Below are 19,688 nucleotides of genomic sequence, written 5' to 3'. Positions count from 1 at the left end.
ATTTTGGGGGGTCGCGGCCTGAAGGTTGAGAACCACTGGACTAGAGCCCCCTGCCGTAGCGTGTACTGTGTCACACATGTTCGATTCCAATAAAGGCTTTTAATCTTTGTTACACCAGAAAAGGTTTTTGTTCTTTGCATTCTTCTGTCTGAAAATAATAGACGCCTTTTTTTCTTCTTCTTTTTTTACAACAAATCTATTTATGTATTCTTTCTTTGATTTGACTTTATCCATACGCTTTCAAAACAATATAGTACAGCTTGTAAAACAGCAGTAAAAAATAATAATAAAAAGAGTCAAACAAAACATGAACATTCAGACAGAATTGTAATGTGATGAAACAGGCGTTCAGTAGAATTGAGTTTAATTTACGGTTAAATTCATGGTATTGGTTGATTGCATAGACATTATGCAATTAAAAGACAAGGCAAAGTACACGTTACTTTCACTTGTTGGTCCCCTGATAGATTAACTAGTTAAATCCACATCAAGCACAGCAACTGTTAACTATATTGGTCAGTAGGGGGCGGCAGAGGGGAGTGCATCAGCATTCAGCACTAATGAAGACTAATGACTATTGTCTGTATATGGGATGCATTTGTGCAACATAGTTGCACAAAACATGCATTACCGGCAGCCTTTATGTGTGGTAACAGTTAGACGTGAACTCATTCATGTTTTCCTCATCCAATGACAGGCATACTTTTCCTGTCCATTCCAACAACAAATCTGCAAGCAGCTTTTAAAGACTTTTAATCTTCCAAGAAGCTGCATTTCTAACTCTCCAGATGGATCACATCCTGTAATAAGGAACAGATCACATCCTGTAATAAGGAACAGATCACATCCTGTAATAAGGAACAGATCACATCCTGTAATAAGGAACAGATCACATCCTGTAATAAGGATCACATCCTGTAATAAGGATCACATCCTGTAATAAGGAACGGTAGAAGTCAGAGGAAGGACAATTGGAATGATGGTGGATACCAATTCCTCTGTCAGTAATTGCATTTTATACTGACAGAAGATTATAAAGTGCTCTCTTAAAGCTCACAATTTGAGCTTGTAGATCTGCTATTTTCAAAAGAGTTTTATAAATGTCATACATTTGAAAACTTGTGAAACGGGACATTCTGCGTAATGAGTACTTTCTACTTTTGGTACTTAACTCTCTCAGTGCCAAGAGTATTTTCATAAAGTACTCCCCCAGTGCCAGCAATTTGCGTTTTTTGTTGTTGTTTTTTTTGTAATTTTTCATTCAAATAAATGATCTGATTGGGTGTTTAAACCCATAATACAGTTCTACCAGTAGAGAGCAACAAATCGACACATTGATGACCTCGCTGGCTCACTCGCCCCCTCCCAAACAGGCTCACGTCACATCCGGTCATAACCGGATGTTGACATTTTTGACAATCGTTGATCGGGCTAAATTACGATGCGATACACGACTACGATGACTGATCGTCACCCAGACCAAAGAGAGTAGACGTGGACCTCTCCGTTCGTATTTTATACCGTGTGAAAAACCGTGACTTTCCCTATTCTGGCCAAAAATGACCGCAGGAAAAAAATTAGAACCGGAAACGGAATCTGCGTCATGAAACCGGAACCCAATGAGTCAGGAAGCGAAAGTGATCATGAAAAATAAACAGAATAGCGCGACCACAGTCAAAAGTAAAAACTCGGGATTTCTCGTGCTGGCACGGAGGGTACTCGGGAAAAACTCGGGATATCTCGGGGCGTGGCACTGAGAGAGTTAAAGTACATTTTGATACCAATACTTTTGTACTTTTACTCAAGTGACTTTTGAATTCCGGACTTTTACTTGTAACAGAGTATTTCTGCATTGCAGTATTGATACTTTTACTTAAGTAAAACATTGGAGTACTTTTTCCACCACTATAAACAGCAGACCTCGTTGACAAGGGACACCATCTTATGACGTGGTATAAATTAGGCTCAGTAATCTGTGAGGACAATGAGGCCATGCCTGTCTTTGAGCATCCTGAGGGCCTTGTCTCTGTTGTCTTGCTACCACCAGGTGAAGAAGGGTTTCCTGCTCTGGAAGCTCTGTGTGTAGGAGCCGTTGGGGGTCCTCTGAGGGGCCCTGGCTGTCTCCACGACAACGGGGGCCATCTGAACCAGCTGGAGGGGCGTCTTGGACTCTTTCAGGGCCTGACACAGGTTTAGGATCTGGCAGAGAATCACAAAGCAGAATCAGTGCCATTACATACTTGAGTTTGATACAGCATATAGCCGTACTGTAACCCCCCCCCCCCCCCCCCAAACCCAGTGCTACACACTCACCTGTCCTCTCATAACTGCTATCTGTTTATGAAATTGTCCACGGTCGAAGCCTGCGTCTTTCTGTAACACACCAACCACTTTTTACTCTATATATTTCTAAACATAACCTTAATTACGCTGAAAGAAATGACACGGCAAATACTGTAACCTAATAAGATGAAAGTCCTAGTGCCAATTTATTCCTTGATAATGATCCTTGGGTATTAAGTTTCTTAATCATTTGCACTGTAATTTCATTCTCTCTTTTTTCAGCATGTGTTTGTATCATAATGTCTTTCTCTTAATGTCTTAATGCTCAGTGTCTTAATGTGTTAATGCTTAATGTTTCGTGTAAAACACTTTGAATTGCATTTTTGTTTAAATGTACTATTGCCTTGCCTTGCTACTAGTATATTATCTCTGAAGGAGACACTTGCCTTTCCACGATTTTTGTAACCCATTTTTTCACCCAGTGTCAATTGCCCAAGTTGTAATCCTGGGCGCTACTCTCCCTCTGCCAGCCTGGGGAAAGCCCCAAACTGAGCTCATGTTTCCTTCAACGCATGAGGAGTTAGCAGGCCAATTCTTATCACCTGACAGGGGGGAGTTTCCCCGGTAGGACGTAGCGCGTGGAAGGAACACGTTATTCCAACCAGTTCCTTTCCCCTCCACCAGGCGCCCCGGCTGACCAGGGGGAGGCAGTATAGAGACCAGGATTACATTTATATCCTCATGCATGTAAATTGTATAAGGGCGTCTGGCACAATGCTTCACTTTTATGTCATTTATTGTGAAATACAAAGCATCGTAGGGAGACAAAGAATGGCATCTTGTTGATTACATAAAATCATATAACGAACCTTAAAGAGCTCATAGAGGTCTTCCTCCAGGTCTTTGATTAGGTTGGGGTCATTGAGTTTGGGCAGCACCAGATCTTTGATCTCCTGTGAGAAAAGAACCTTTGCTTGAGGCAGCCATGCCCAGTAGAATGGGTCTACAGGAGACCAGAGGGAAAAGACAACATTGAGTACAGTTAGTCAAATGAAACAAAACAAATTACCCTTTTACTTCAGCTCTTTCAACCTGCTATCCCTATTTTCATTATGTCATTATAGGCAAAGATTTTCTTTTTAACATATGTTTATTTGTATAGCATTTATATATATATATTTTATATAGCACATTTTGCAACCAGTGCCTGCGTAGTAGAATAGCAATGTGTAAAGTGTTCTGTGTTCCTACTAGGGATGACTCACAGGCTCTCCAGGAGTCTGGGTGTTTGAGGGGGAAGGCCAGACCGTTGTCTATGGCTGCCAGCTTAATAATAGGATTCTTCACCATCACCCAGTCTGTATCCTACACACGCACACGCGCACACACACACACACACACACACACACACACACACACACACACACACACACACACACACACACACACACACACACACACACACACACACACACACACACACACACACACACACACACACACACACACACACACTCACACGCACACGCACACGCACACGCACACACACACACACACACGTCTTGTAAACGTCATTTACAATGCCCCAAAAAAGGCACAAAAATGTACATGTCTGTGAGAGCATGTATCTGTTGTAAAGGCATAATATGTCACTTAATGGCATTGGACATATGGAATGGTTTTTAATATTGTAATGCATGGACAGTGGACACTTCTTGTATGTATTGTGTGGGTATATTTGTGTTTTCTGTGTGGACACACATTGTGTGGTTTTATGTGCCAAATCAACTGTAAAGTTGTTTTGCCAATAAATGACTGAATCTTGCAGTTTGTGCAGCCTTAGCGACTAAAGCACTAGTAGTGAGTAGTCAGGTCTGACTGGTGTTTACTCACCCGAGAGTCCATTGGATAGTCATATTTTAGTAGCCAGTTGTCATTCCCTCTGTCTGTGAACAGAAGACAAGATAATGAGAACATTTCTTATTACCATTTAAAAACACCAACATCTTTCTTTCTTTCTTTCTTTCTTTTTCCTTTATTTATTCAGGGAAGCCAACTGACAGCAAGCTCTCTTTTTCAAGGACGCCCTGATAACAGCCTATAAAACACATACATAATGAAGAACAATAACAAACATATGAATCTCATTACAATGTCACATATGCAAATAATTATAGTGTTAGCTACATGAAACAGGTGCAGTCACTATGTAGTGTGTCCTCAAGAAGCACCCTGAATGTCTCTATGAAGTGTGTCCTCAAGAAGCACCCTGAATGTCTCTATGTAGTGTGTCCTCAAGAAGCACCCTGAATGTCTCTATGTAGTGTGTCCTCAAGAAGCACCCTGAATGTCTCTATGTAGTGTGTCCTCAAGAAGCACCCTGAATGTCTCTATCGAGACCAATCGCACCAGTTTCAGAGAGTCCTGAAGTTTGTTCCATTTGTGTGGAGCATAATACATGAAAGCAGTCTTTCCTTGTTCACTGCTCTTACGTGGACTGGTACAGTATATCTAATGTGTGTTTGTGAACGTGTTGAATTGAATGTCCAGTAACCTTTTGTTCTAAGAGCAAGGATAGGTACAAAGGAAGCTTTCCACACAAGGCCTTATAAATAAACAAACTGCAAGAGATGGCCAAACCACTTTATCATATAAAATACAGTGATGGGTGAGATAATCATCAGCAGTAATAAAACGTAGGGCACTGTGGTAGACTGCTTCAAGAGGCTTCAGTGTGGAGAGTGAAGCATGTGCAGCACATCACCATAGAGACCAAAACAGATTGAATCATGTGTTCTTCATGATGTAATCTAGGACCACCACACTAACCTGTGTTCCTAATGATATAATCTAGGACCACCACACTAACCTGTGTTCCTAATGATGTAATCTAGGACCACCACACTAACCTGTGTTCCTAATGATATAATCTAGCACCACCACACTAACCTGTGTTCCTAATGATGTAATCTAGGACCACCACACTAACCTGTGTTCCTAATGATGTAATCTAGCACCACCACACTAACCTGTGTTCCTAATGATGTAATCTAGGACCACCACACTAACCTGTGTTCCTAATGATGTAATCTAGGACCACCACACTAACCTGTGTTCCTAATGATGTAATCTAGGACCACCACACTAACCTGTGTTCCTAATGATGTAATCTAGCACCACCACACTAACCTGTGTTCCTAATGATGTAATCTAGGACCACCACACTAACCTGTGTTCCTAATGATGTAATCTAGGACCACCACACTAACCTGTGTTCCTAATGATGTAATCTAGGACCACCACACTAACCTGTGTTCCTAATGATATAATCTAGGACCACCACACTAACCTGTGTTCCTAATGATATAATCTAGCACCACCACACTAACCTGTGTTCCTAATGATATAATCTAGCACCACCACACTAACCTGTGTTCCTAATGATGTAATCTAGGACCACCACACTAACCTGTGTTCCTAATGATGTAATCCAGCACCACCACACTAACCTGTGTTCCTAATGATGTAATCTAGGACCACCACACTAACCTGTGTTCCTAATGATATAATCCAGCACCACCACACTAACCTGTGTTCCTAATGATGTAATCTAGGACCACCACACTAACCTGTGTTCCTAATGATGTAATCTAGCACCACCACACTAACCTGTGTTCCTAATGATGTAATCTAGGACCACCACACTAACCTGTGTTCCTAATGATGTAATCTAGGACCACCACACTAACCTGTGTTCCTAATGATGTAATCTAGCACCACCACACTAACCTGTGTTCCTAATGATATAATCTAGGACCACCACACTAACCTGTGTTCCTAATGATGTAATCTAGGACCACCACACTAACCTGTGTTCCTAATGATGTAATCCAGCACCACCACACTAACCTGTGTTCCTAATGATATAATCTAGCACCACCACACTAACCTGTGTTCCTAATGATGTAATCTAGGACCACCACACTAACCTGTGTTCCTAATGATGTAATCTAGCACCACCACACTAACCTGTGTTCCTAATGATGTAATCTAGGACCACCACACTAACCTGTGTTCCTAATGATGTAATCTAGCACCACCACACTAACCTGTGTTCCTAATGATATAATCTAGGACCACCACACTAACCTGCGTTCCTAATGATATAATCCAGCACCACCACACTAACCTGCGTTCCTAATGATGTAATCCAGCACCACCACACTAACCTGTGTTCCTAATGATGTAATCCAGCACCACCACACTAACCTGTGTTCCTAATGATGTAATCTAGCACCACCACACTAACCTGTGTTCCTAATGATGTAATCTAGGACCACCACACTAACCTGTGTTCCTAATGATGTAATCTAGGACCACCACACTAACCTGTGTTCCTAATGATGTAATCTAGCACCACCACACTAACCTGTGTTCCTAATGATGTAATCTAGGACCACCACACTAACCTGTGTTCCTAATGATGTAATCTAGCACCACCACACTAACCTGTGTTCCTAATGATATAATCTAGGACCACCACACTAACCTGCGTTCCTAATGATATAATCCAGCACCACCACACTAACCTGTGTTCCTAATGATGTAATCCAGCACCACCACACTAACCTGTGTTCCTAATGATATAATCTAGGACCACCACACTAACCTGTGTTCCTAATGATGTAATCTAGCACCACCACACTAACCTGTGTTCCTAATGATGTAATCCAGCACCACCACACTAACCTGTGTTCCTAATGATATAATCTAGGACCACCACACTAACCTGTGTTCCTAATGATGTAATCTAGCACCACCACACTAACCTGTGTTCCTAATGATGTAATCTAGGACCACCACACTAACCTGTGTTCCTAATGATGTAATCTAGGACCACCACACTAACCTGTGTTCCTAATGATGTAATCTAGCACCACCACACTAACCTGTGTTCCTAATGATATAATCTAGGACCACCACACTAACCTGTGTTCCTAATGATATAATCCAGCACCACCACACTAACCTGTGTTCCTAATGATGTAATCCAGCACCACCACACTAACCTGTGTTCCTAATGATATAATCTAGCACCACCACACTAACCTGTGTTCCTAATGATATAATCTAGCACCACCACACTAACCTGTGTTCCTAATGATGTAATCTAGGACCACCACACTAACCTGTGTTCCTAATGATGTAATCCAGCACCACCACACTAACCTGTGTTCCTAATGATGTAATCTAGCACCACCACACTAACCTGTGTTCCTAATGATGTAATCTAGGACCACCACACTAACCTGTGTTCCTAATGATATAATCCAGCACCACCACACTAACCTGTGTTCCTATTAATGATGTAATCTAGGACCACCACACTAACCTGTGTTCCTAATGATGTAATCTAGCACCACCACACTAACCTGTGTTCCTAATGATGTAATCTAGGACCACCACACTAACCTGTGTTCCTAATGATGTAATCTAGGACCACCACACTAACCTGTGTTCCTAATGATGTAATCTAGCACCACCACACTAACCTGTGTTCCTAATGATATAATCTAGGACCACCACACTAACCTGTGTTCCTAATGATATAATCCAGCACCACCACACTAACCTGTGTTCCTAATGATGTAATCCAGCACCACCACACTAACCTGTGTTCCTAATGATATAATCTAGGACCACCACACTAACCTGTGTTCCTAATGATGTAATCTAGGACCACCACACTAACCTGTGTTCCTAATGATATAATCCAGCACCACCACACTAACCTGTGTTCCTAATGATATAATCTAGGACCACCACACTAACCTGTGTTCCTAATGATGTAATCTAGCACCACCACACTAACCTGTGTTCCTAATGATGTAATCCAGCACCACCACACTAACCTGTGTTCCTAATGATGTAATCCAGCACCACCACACTAACCTGTGTTCCTAATGATGTAATCTAGCACCACCACACTAACCTGTGTTCCTAATGATGTAATCTAGGACCACCACACTAACCTGTGTTCCTAATGATGTAATCTAGCACCACCACACTAACCTGTGTTCCTAATGATGTAATCTAGCACCACCACACTAACCTGTGTTCATAATGATATAATCTAGGACCACCACACTAACCTGTGTTCATAATGATATAATCTAGGACCACCACACTAACCTGTGTTCATAATGATATAATCTAGCACCACCACACTAACCTGTGTTCATAATGATATAATCTAGCACCACCACACTAACCTGTGTTCCTAATGATATAATCTAGCACCACCACACTAACCTGTGTTCCTAATGATATAATCTAGCACCACCACACTAACCTGTGTTCCTAATGATGTAATCTAGCACCACCACACTAACCTGTGTTCCTAATGATATAATCTAGGACCACCACACTAACCTGTGTTCCTAATGATATAATCCAGCACCACCACACTAACCTGTGTTCCTAATGATGTAATCCAGCACCACCACACTAACCTGTGTTCCTAATGATATAATCTAGGACCACCACACTAACCTGTGTTCCTAATGATGTAATCTAGGACCACCACACTAACCTGTGTTCCTAATGATATAATCTAGGACCACCACACTAACCTGTGTTCCTAATGATATAATCTAGGACCACCACACTAACCTGTGTTCCTAATGATGTAATCTAGCACCACCACACTAACCTGTGTTCCTAATGATGTAATCCAGCACCACCACACTAACCTGTGTTCCTAATGATGTAATCCAGCACCACCACACTAACCTGTGTTCCTAATGATGTAATCTAGCACCACCACACTAACCTGTGTTCCTAATGATGTAATCTAGGACCACCACACTAACCTGTGTTCCTAATGATGTAATCTAGGACCACCACACTAACCTGTGTTCCTAATGATGTAATCTAGCACCACCACACTAACCTGTGTTCCTAATGATGTAATCTAGCACCACCACACTAACCTGTGTTCATAATGATATAATCTAGGACCACCACACTAACCTGTGTTCATAATGATATAATCTAGGACCACCACACTAACCTGTGTTCATAATGATATAATCTAGGACCACCACACTAACCTGTGTTCATAATGATATAATCTAGCACCACCACACTAACCTGTGTTCCTAATGATATAATCTAGCACCACCACACTAACCTGTGTTCCTAATGATATAATCTAGCACCACCACACTAACCTGTGTTCCTAATGATGTAATCTAGCACCACCACACTAACCTGTGTTCATAATGATATAATCTAGGACCACCACACTAACCTGTGTTCATAATGATATAATCTAGCACCACCACACTAACCTGTGTTCTTCATGATATAATCTAGGACCACCACACTAACCTGTGTTCCTAATGATGTAATCTAGGACCACCACACTAACCTGTGTTCCTAATGATGTAATCTAGGACCACCACACTAACCTGTGTTCCTAATGATGTAATCTAGCACCACCACACTAACCTGTGTTCATAATGATATAATCTAGGACCACCACACTAACCTGTGTTCATAATGATATAATCTAGCACCACCACACTAACCTGTGTTCTTCATGATATAATCTAGGACCACCACACTAACCTGTGTTCCTAATGATGTAATCTAGGACCACCACACTAACCTGTGTTCCTAATGATGTAATCTAGGACCACCACACTAACCTGTGTTCCTAATGATGTAATCTAGCACCACCACACTAACCTGTGTTCCTAATGATGTAATCTAGGACCACCACACTAACCTGTGTTCCTAATGATGTAATCTAGGACCACCACACTAACCTGTGTTCCTAATGATGTAATCTAGCACCACCACACTAACCTGTGTTCCTAATGATGTAATCTAGCACCACCACACTAACCTGTGTTCCTAATGATGTAATCTAGCACCACCACACTAACCTGTGTTCATAATGATATAATCTAGGACCACCACACTAACCTGTGTTCATAATGATATAATCTAGCACCACCACACTAACCTGTGTTCTTCATGATATAATCTAGGACCACCACACTAACCTGTGTTCCTAATGATATAATCTAGCACCACCACACTAACCTGTGTTCCTAATGATGTAATCTAGCACCACCACACTAACCTGTGTTCATAATGATATAATCTAGGACCACCACACTAACCTGTGTTCATAATGATATAATCTAGCACCACCACACTAACCTGTGTTCCTAATGATGTAATCTAGCACCACCACACTAACCTGTGTTCCTAATGATGTAATCTAGCACCACCACACTAACCTGTGTTCATAATGATATAATCTAGGACCACCACACTAACCTGTGTTCATAATGATATAATCTAGCACCACCACACTAACCTGTGTTCTTCATGATATAATCTAGGACCACCACACTAACCTGTGTTCATAATGATATAATCTAGGACCACCACACTAACCTGTGTTCATAATGATATAATCTAGGACCACCACACTAACCTGTGTTCCTAATGATATAATCCAGCACCACCACACTAACCTGTGTTCCTGATGATATAATCCAGCACCACCAGTCTTTCAAACTGCAGCTGTAACTGTCGACTGGTATTCTGAGGAAGAGGTTCCACTTCAAAGCGTCTCAGCCAATCCTCTGCATCTTTGTATCCTTCAACAAACAGCTGAAATGAGCCCACCTGAGACCAGAGAAAAGTACAGTTTGGATTACAGTAGAGTCCTAGACACTATATGACCAGTGTTGCCATGTCGGCTTGTTATAAGCGACTTTGGGCTTGTTTTTCTGTAAAGTTGCTTGTACAAATTGGTAGTTGCGGGTTGAGTTTTTTTGGGGCTGGTTTCTAACGTGTACTTGCTTATTTATTAGGCTTGCTTCCAAATGTTTTAATATTTTTTTTTAAACCAGTAGTTCTCAAATATTTTCATAAATGTTTTGTGCCAGGGAGCATCTTTTGTTTGTTGTTTGTTGCATGTTGTTAGAATGTTTCAAACATATTCCAAATATTCCATATTTTATTTCAAGAGTTTTTGAAAATAGCAGATCTACAAGGTCACAACATGTCGCTTGTAGATCGTCAATTTTCAAATAGCAGATGCATATAAAAAAGTGCTCATGTGGCCTAAGTTGCTTCTTTTGGGCTTGTTTTCCTAGACCTGGTTGCTTATATCTCTCACAAAATATGACGACACTGTATATGATATAAATTAGGCCACAGGCCCCCATTTTATATGATTTTTAGATCTGGGACCACAATCAACACTGTAAAATCCTCAGTGTTAATGTAATTCACCCGTAAGGGTCCATTCGGTTCCATTTGTACTCCCTTGAGTTACAGAACTGTAAGGGTCCATCTTGGTTCCTAAATATCATTCAGTTACTGTAGCTGGGAGTGGGGACCCCCTGGAACCCATTGAAGGACCCCTGGGGACCCCATGTTGAGAGCCACTGTGCTATAGGAACAAAAGGGATCATTTAAGGAGCTTCATTCAGTCTTACTTTAGGAGGAAGGCCTATCCTGTGAAAGCATTGTCCCACTTTGGGCACTTTCTCCATGGCGAGCCTCTTCCCCCGAGCCTTCACCCTGTCTATGGCGTTATAGTTGAACGTTTTACTGGTCAGGTAAACCACCTGGAGACCACAGCACCAGAGAGGAGAAAGAATAGAAGAAAGTGCATTTAATGCATAGAACATAAAAAGAGATTGTATCATGATTCATGATCAGTGTTAAAACAGACTAAAACTATGAGGAAAATGTACGTTGACCTTTTTCACTGACAAGAACTAAATAAAAACTAAATAAAAACTAAGCTGATGACTAAATGATGACTAAAACTAAGACTGAATACTAGATAAAAACTAGACAAAAATGTTGAGGGATCTAGTGGAGAAGAGATCCAGTAGAACTAAAAGACAAGTCATTTTATGCTTGTTTGTGCTCGGGTGTTGCGTTCTGAAAATAGCAGATCTACAAGCTCACAGCGACGCGTTGTGAGCTTGTAGATCTGCTATTTTCAGCATGCAACCAAGTGTAAAATCAGCCATTACGGAACAAATAGGCACCGCCAAAAACACATTTTAGTCGACTAAATCTACAGTTGATTTAGTCGACTAAAATGTAGTCGACTAAATGTAATCTAAAACTAGACTAAAACGAAAACTTTTCAGATGACTAAAATATGACTAAAACTAAATCAAAAATTGTTGTCAAAATCAACACTGGTACAGTACATACATAGTACATTTGGGCCTCTCTACCTTGGTGTTGGGGACTATGTTGAGGTCTAGTTTCTGGTCCACCAGGCTGGCTCCAGCCTCTGACAGATAGCCCTGGTTGAGGACCAGACAGTCACGTCCGAAGCTGCATGGACAGCACACTTTCTGCAACCATTTGGTCCACTTAGGGTTGAGCTGACCATAGGGCTCCTCGTTCTTAGGTTTGAACACACCGATTATCTTCTGCAAGCAGAAACCCAGAGATAGATAACAGTCATTATAATGGTAATAGTAATACGCCGTGGCTTGTTTTCAGCAAAGCGATGGAATATAAATTCATGGAGTATAAAGTAAGCTTTAGCCTGTTATCTCACTTAGAGGTCAAGACCCCTTTGGTAGAGGTTTGGGTTGTGTCTGGACAAGAAAACAAAAATAATTGCTCCATTGATCAGACATTGATCATTCAAAATATGCTCCTCATTGACTTACATTGTACGGTGAAACAGATCTCAAAGTCACTCTTTTAGCACGTAAACAAACGTAAACAAAGTTGATTCAGACAATATAGAACATCACCAAACCCAGTACTGTTTGTTTTTTATATAAAATGGCAACTTCCTGTTGATTTTACTATTTGGAGATCCGGATCCGTGGATCCAGTCCGGGTTTTCAACCTAATAAAAATAGGAAGTTAACATTTTTATTAAAGAAACAAACAGTACTGGGTTTGGTGATGTTCTATATTGTCTGAATCTACTTTGTTTACGTTCGTTTATATGCTAAAAGAGTGACTTTGAGAGCTAATTTACTGTACAATTTATCAATTTCAAATCAATGGAGCAATTAGTTTTGTTTTCTTGTCCAGATTTGGAGTTCCATCATGGCAAGGTGCAGACTACACGACCCAAACCCTCTACCAAAGTGGTCTTGTCCTTTAAAGCTGCAATCCAGAACGTATTTAGAGAATAAAACATTATTTGGTATAGGTATGTTATTACAATATAACTAATACATCTGCAGTGGGGTCTCTCCCTCCTCTTCCAATGAGAAATGTTGACCCTGGTGTTGGGTAGGACTGCTTGACAAGTAGTACTGCATGAGTTAATCAAACTAATTGACTTAATCAATTACTTAATTAATTAATACATTCATTCATCAATAGCATTGTGAGCTTATAGATCTGCTATTTTCACAATATTTATCTGTGGAACGGAGTCAAACAAAATGGGGGGTCCCCAGTTCAAATATGATTATTTTGGGGGGGTCCCTAGTTCAAATATGATTATTTTGGGGGGTCACGCCCTGAAAAGGTTGAGAAGCACTTAAAGGGATATTTCACTTTCAAAAAAACTTTTGGTCATTTTATCGTCTACTCAGGCCTTTTTGAGCCCCCCAGACAGTTTTTAAGTTGCTCGATTCAGTATCTAGATATTTGATATTCATTTTATCAGACACGCCCCCTTCCTATACAAACCCATTATAACTTCAAACTCCATTTTAGGATGTTAGATTCATCAAAAACATCCGTCCTTGGTTCTGGTGACTCACCCTGCCCTCCTAATACGTGAGTGGGCCGTGTTTTTTCGAATATTTTTTTCATTTATTTTTTATATATTTTTTGGAAAATGAAAAAAATGTAATACAATAAAAAAAATGTAATAAAATAAATGAAAAAAGTAATCGAAAAAACACGGCCCCCTCGCGTATTAGGAGGGCAGGGTGAGTCACCAGAACCAAGGACGGGTGTTACGACCCAAAGTTTTTTTGAAAGTGAAATATCCCTTTAACTGCCCTAGGTGAGCGAGGGCATTCTATAAGGGTGTCACCCAGGCTGTGACTAATCACATTCTCCACTCTCTGCCATCAAAAGAGACAATTCATGAGCAAAAGGCAGAGGCTTGCTGTAACTAACAAAGTGGAATTGGAATGGTTTCGCAACTCATTTATGTCAATCAGATTATGTTAAGTTCTCTCACATGATGTGTAGTAAGTATCAGGGGACTGGGGCTTCTATTGTACCGTTCTGCCTGGTAACAACGTTAAATATTATGTCTTTAACCCATTAAGACCGGGAACACATCTGTGTCATTTTACACTTTTAGCTATAACCATTATTTTATACTTTTGGCTATTCAAAATAGAAGATCTACAAGCTCATAGCGCGGCACTCGTTGCTGCACTACGAGCTTGTACATCTGCTATTTTTCTGGAAAATCGTGAAAATACGTGCAAATCTTTGAATTGGCATTTTTAAAGCGAACATTTTTTACTCAAATCTTTGCTTCTGAGGATTCTACAAAAGTCTTCTAAATCCTAAAAAAAATAAATTGCAGACGAAAGCGTAATTATGTTGCTATAATCAGTGGTTTTCAAACTTTTTCATGTCAAGCCAAATTATATGTATTTGGCCACGGACCCCCAATCTCAAAATATGTTGTTCCAGGGACCCCCAGAAGCAAAGATTTGAGTAAAAAATGTACATATATATTCAAAGATTTGCACACATTTTCAAGATCTACAAGCTCTTGTATATCTGTGTATATATAGCATATTATATATTGTAGATTTGCTATTTTTGAATAGCCCAAAGAAATGTAAAAATGACACAGATGCGTTCCCGGTCTTAATGGGTTAAATACATGCATCATGAGTGGAAAATGTACCATCGTTGGCTTGTTGAGCAGCGACTAGCGAGGGAAAAAGAAAAGATATGTAGAGAAAGATTCAGGAAACCAAACCATTCCTCTTGTTGTTTCAATGAGCTGAAACACTTCCTGTTCAACAGCAAGGACACATGGGGCTCATCTCCATGCAGCGACACAACACATGACTCTGTGATGTTTAAACAATAAATTGATTTTAACCAGTTAAGAGAAACTATCTCAACAGGTCTGTGGGAGATCTCACAGATATGTGAGCAATGCTCACAATGTCTCTCTCTCTCTGTCTTTGTCCCCCCCCCCCCCCTCCCCCTCCCCCCCCTCCGTGGCCTTTATCTCACCCTGTGACACATCAAGAGGTGATTCCTGCATCAGTTAACATTATGATTACCACGTTCATAAATAAATACTGTAGGAATCAATCAACCTTTTACACCATGTCAAATAATTCAAACCAAGTAAAAGCGCTCTCCTCCAGTCCTATGGCAATAACCAGACCAGTGATTCTCAATACTTTTCATTTCAAGGACCCCCCAGTTTGATATGCATTAGGGTTAGGGTTAGGCCATGGACCCCCATCTACACTGGAAAATACTCAATGTTTATGTAACTCTGAGACAACAGGTGTCCAAAACACATTGACAACTGTGTATGACATTAGCATAATGAAGGTTAATTATGACATTAGCATAATGAAGGTTAATTATGACAATGTCATAATGAAGGTTCATTAGGATAATGTCATAATGAAGGTGACTGACTTTAGCAACAGAAGTAGTAAAAAGGAGTGTGCATATTGCAGGCAGGTGATCCTGATTGTAAAAACATATAAAAACTCTAATATGAAAACAAAGCATAAACATTCCAACACACTGCATTGAGTGAGGCAGTCAGTCAGTCAGCAACAGAATGTTAAGTAAAAACATGTGAGAACTTCTTCCATCACAGTGTTTCAGTAATGTCACCCAGCATGTCATATGGTGAATAATCTAATCTAAATCCCTCAGACTACAGTCTCACCCCCTGAGAGTCTTTGACAAAGTAGCTCCCACTGGATCCCTGGTAGATCCTCTCTGGGTAGATCCCCTCCTCACTGGCCTGTTCTGCTCTCCTCACGATCTCCCCGAACTCTGGATCCCCGGGGAACCGGTTCCTGTGCCGGTGATGGGGGGCCCGGACCCCCGGGAGGTTGTTGCCTCCTCGGTGCTCCAGAAGCGGCTGTCTCTCTCTCTCGCATCCTGACACGCGGACCCCTGATGACACGCGGACCCCTGATCCCGGTGTGGTTGCACTGGTTGCATGATTCGTCCCAATAGAGACCTGATCACTGTGACAGTATTTACAATCCACTGAGTCCTGGAACTGAGAGATGATAGGACGCGTCTCCTCCATTAGAACCTAACGCCGGGCTCCTGGTGATGGAGAGATGTAAACCTCCTCCTTTCTCCTGGTGATGGAGAGATGTAAAACCTCCTCCTTTCTCCTCCTCCTTTCTCCTCTCTGTGAGATGTAAACCTCCTCCTTTCTCCTCTCCTCTGATTCACATGTTCATGTTGTGATCTTCCGCATGTAGACCCCACCCACTCAGCTACTATTGGCCGCACTGCCTCCGTAAATCCCACCCACTCAGCTGCTATTGGTCACTGGTCACAATGACTCAGAGAAGTGGAAAAATGTTCCAAACTTCTCCACAAATGTTGCTAAATCGGGTCACAGAATGGCCACAATAAATACTTTTTTTTTGGTGTAGATAAAAAAAAAGAAGCTCTTTGAGTGAATATTGTTTATAATGCTTTATAAACAATTTTAAAACATGTATTTATTTTTTAGCTACAATTTCATACACTATTTGTGACAACATATTATAGGCTATTCACACTCACAGCACTTTATGATTTTTGAATGTTATGATTTGCCTGTGGGGAATATGTCTGTAAACATTTATTTGTTAAATTATTGCTAAACAATCTCACTAAAATATGTGATCTTTAAACCCTTCTGTTTCATTTGATCAGTATACCCATGTTTGAATATTGAAAATGGAAATAATGTAGGCATACAAATTATCTCACTTTTTTACACGGTAATGAGAATGTATTATTTATTATTTATTATGCTGCACAAACTATTTGGTGGATCTTGGGCAAAACTACGTCCACACTTGTGTCTAAAAGACTGTCTCCCATCATGTCATGTTAAGATAACATGTTATTATAGTGAAACAATAGTCAATAGCAACTTAAACTTGAGGGAATAAAAAGAGACAAAATCTTTTTTGTGTCCTATAGCTTCTTCCCACTTGTTCGTTGTAACTCATAACTAAGTGCACAAACTCATTAGAGACTCTGTAACTAAAACAGATGGCTATTAATTGGAAACATCATATTTGTTTGCTGTAGTAGTCATGGGAAACACAAACACCACAAACACTTTATTTATGTATATTTTAATGTGCATGCATGTGCCACATATAGCCAGTAGATGGTGGTAATTTACCATTTTCCAACGTGTCGTTTTTCTCCCAGTTAGGGATGAGAAAATAAATGCCTAAATCTATTATGAATCGTCGTACGATGGTGTCGCGTGCCAAAAATAAGCTCTCAACTCGTGGCATGGGCATGATCCATCACACGTTCAGAGGTTTATATATCGGCGCGAAGTAGCCTATAAATATGGCGTAATTCGTGTGTAATTTGAGCCATAGTGGAGTAAGTGGTCTGTCTGACTGACTGACTGACTGACTGACTGTCTGGCTTTGTGAATTCTATTTAAAATAAAGTATAGTTATGGACCCTGACAGAGGCGCGCCGACTCAGTAGACCTTGAGGCCAAGGAGTCGCGCCCGCGCGCCTCCAGGCGCGAGTGCCCGCGGCGACCGGCCGATGGTCTGCTAGTCGACTCAGCGCCGTCCGAGTTATGTACCGATAGGCACAGAATCGTAAATAATATTGGTGGGGACTGCGTTTGCCCCACTAACTGTGTAATGAAACTTACATAAACTATTTCTGTTTTAAAGGTTTGTGATTTCTGTTTGACTGTGCAGGGCAGAGGCGTCAATTCTCTGAGTCATGGTAACCGCAGACCCTCGGATTTAAAATTATTTCCACTATTTCTTAATTCCATTTAAGGATGTGTTTACATTATATTTTATAACTAAGGGATAGGTGCTAAAAGGTTACAGGCTTGGATCCCAGTTAGCATATCTACAGTTCTGCTGTTCACACTTCCATTTTGGAAGACAATGAGCTCCCTGTTGATGGCCCAATTGCTGATGGCTCTTGGTATCAATGTGTCTTCATTAATATTCTCACTAACTCAACAATGAGATCTCCCACTCAACTCTGTGGTTTGATGTAGGTGATCAACTCCATTGTTTAGTTTAGTGAGAATTTGTGAAGGGTTTCAGTTCTGTTGGGCAGTTTAAAAGTTTAAACCACCTGGATATTTTGTGCTAAGTCTTGTGATCCATTCTTTTTCATGGAATCTTCTCTGTCCAATTGTCCAGCGGTCATTGTATTCCAAGCCACATACCTTTATAGCCTCAATTCCATGTGTCATAAAGTGTTGAACAATTAACAAATGGGTATCCTTTTCATTATTAATGACTGACTGACTGACTGACTGACTGACTGACTGACTGACTGACTGACTGACTGACTGACTGACTGACTGACTGGAGAAGGTGAGAGACGTCCCACCACTAGCCATGGATACACGACCGTCATTGATGAACTTCAACCTGGTGTTTGCACTTTCTCCATTTACGGTCCGTACATCTACATAAACGTTCAAATTTCAAATATAAAGTGCTGACCTCATGGCCACGAATGTTACAATTATGTACGGGTTCTCAGAAGTACCCGTATATCTGCCGTATTGTTTAATAAAAAGTATTTGAATCCGACTGGTGTCATTTTCTCATAGAGTTCATGTATCAAAGTGCAATACACCTCCCAACCGATAGGTTCGCGTAGTTGAAAGCATATGGAGGACATATGGAGAAAATGGCCACTAATCGAATAAAATGCTCTTTATTGAACAATACAGAAAATACGGGTACTTATAAGGAGCCGTACATACTTGTAACATCCGTGTTCATAGGGTAAGCACTTTATATTTGAAATCTGAACGTTTATGTAGATGTACGGGCTAAAAAGGACGAAAGTGCAAACACCAGGTTGAAGTTCATCCATGACTGTCATGATATGACAGTCATGTTTCAGGGCTAGTCCTACCACATGCTTCCATGGTGGAGTTCAGGCGTGGTTTAGCTCTATGGGTGTGGTTATGATGACTGGTACTGGTTGAGGGGCGTGGTTTAGCTCTATGGGTGTGGTTATGATGACTGGGACTGGTTGAGGGGCGTGGTTTAGCTCTATGGGTGTGGTTATGATGACTGGGACTGGTTGAGGGGCGTGGTTTAGCTCTATGGGTGTGGTTATGATGACTGGGACTGGTTGAGGGGCGTGGTTTAGCTCTATGGGCGTGGTGATGATGACTGGGA

At 40.8% G+C, this 19,688-nt stretch overlaps 1 protein-coding gene across 1 annotated transcript; it reads right to left on the bottom strand.

The window, feature by feature from the left end:
- Positions 1-2,037: 2,037 nt before the first annotated feature.
- Positions 2,038-16,576, bottom strand: LOC308100016 (phosphatidylinositol 4-kinase type 2-alpha-like; the record flags this gene model as incomplete). The annotated part of the gene is made up of 9 exons (XM_080448916.1): positions 2,038-2,199; positions 2,314-2,373; positions 3,153-3,286; positions 3,549-3,648; positions 4,177-4,229; positions 10,836-10,989; positions 11,808-11,939; positions 12,567-12,767; positions 16,205-16,576. 9 exons carry the CDS (start codon positions 16,574-16,576, stop codon positions 2,038-2,040), a joined length of 1,368 nt encoding a protein of 455 aa, XP_080305042.1.
- Between the last annotated feature and the right edge of the window lie 3,112 nt (positions 16,577-19,688).

This window comes from Gymnoscopelus braueri (genome assembly GCF_963280865.1).
Source record: "Gymnoscopelus braueri genome assembly, chromosome: 14".
In the NCBI taxonomy this organism is placed as follows: domain Eukaryota; kingdom Metazoa; phylum Chordata; class Actinopteri; order Myctophiformes; family Myctophidae; genus Gymnoscopelus; species Gymnoscopelus braueri.
The sequence above is the reverse complement of the archived record's forward strand: the minus strand, read 5'-3'. Positions and strand labels throughout refer to the sequence as shown.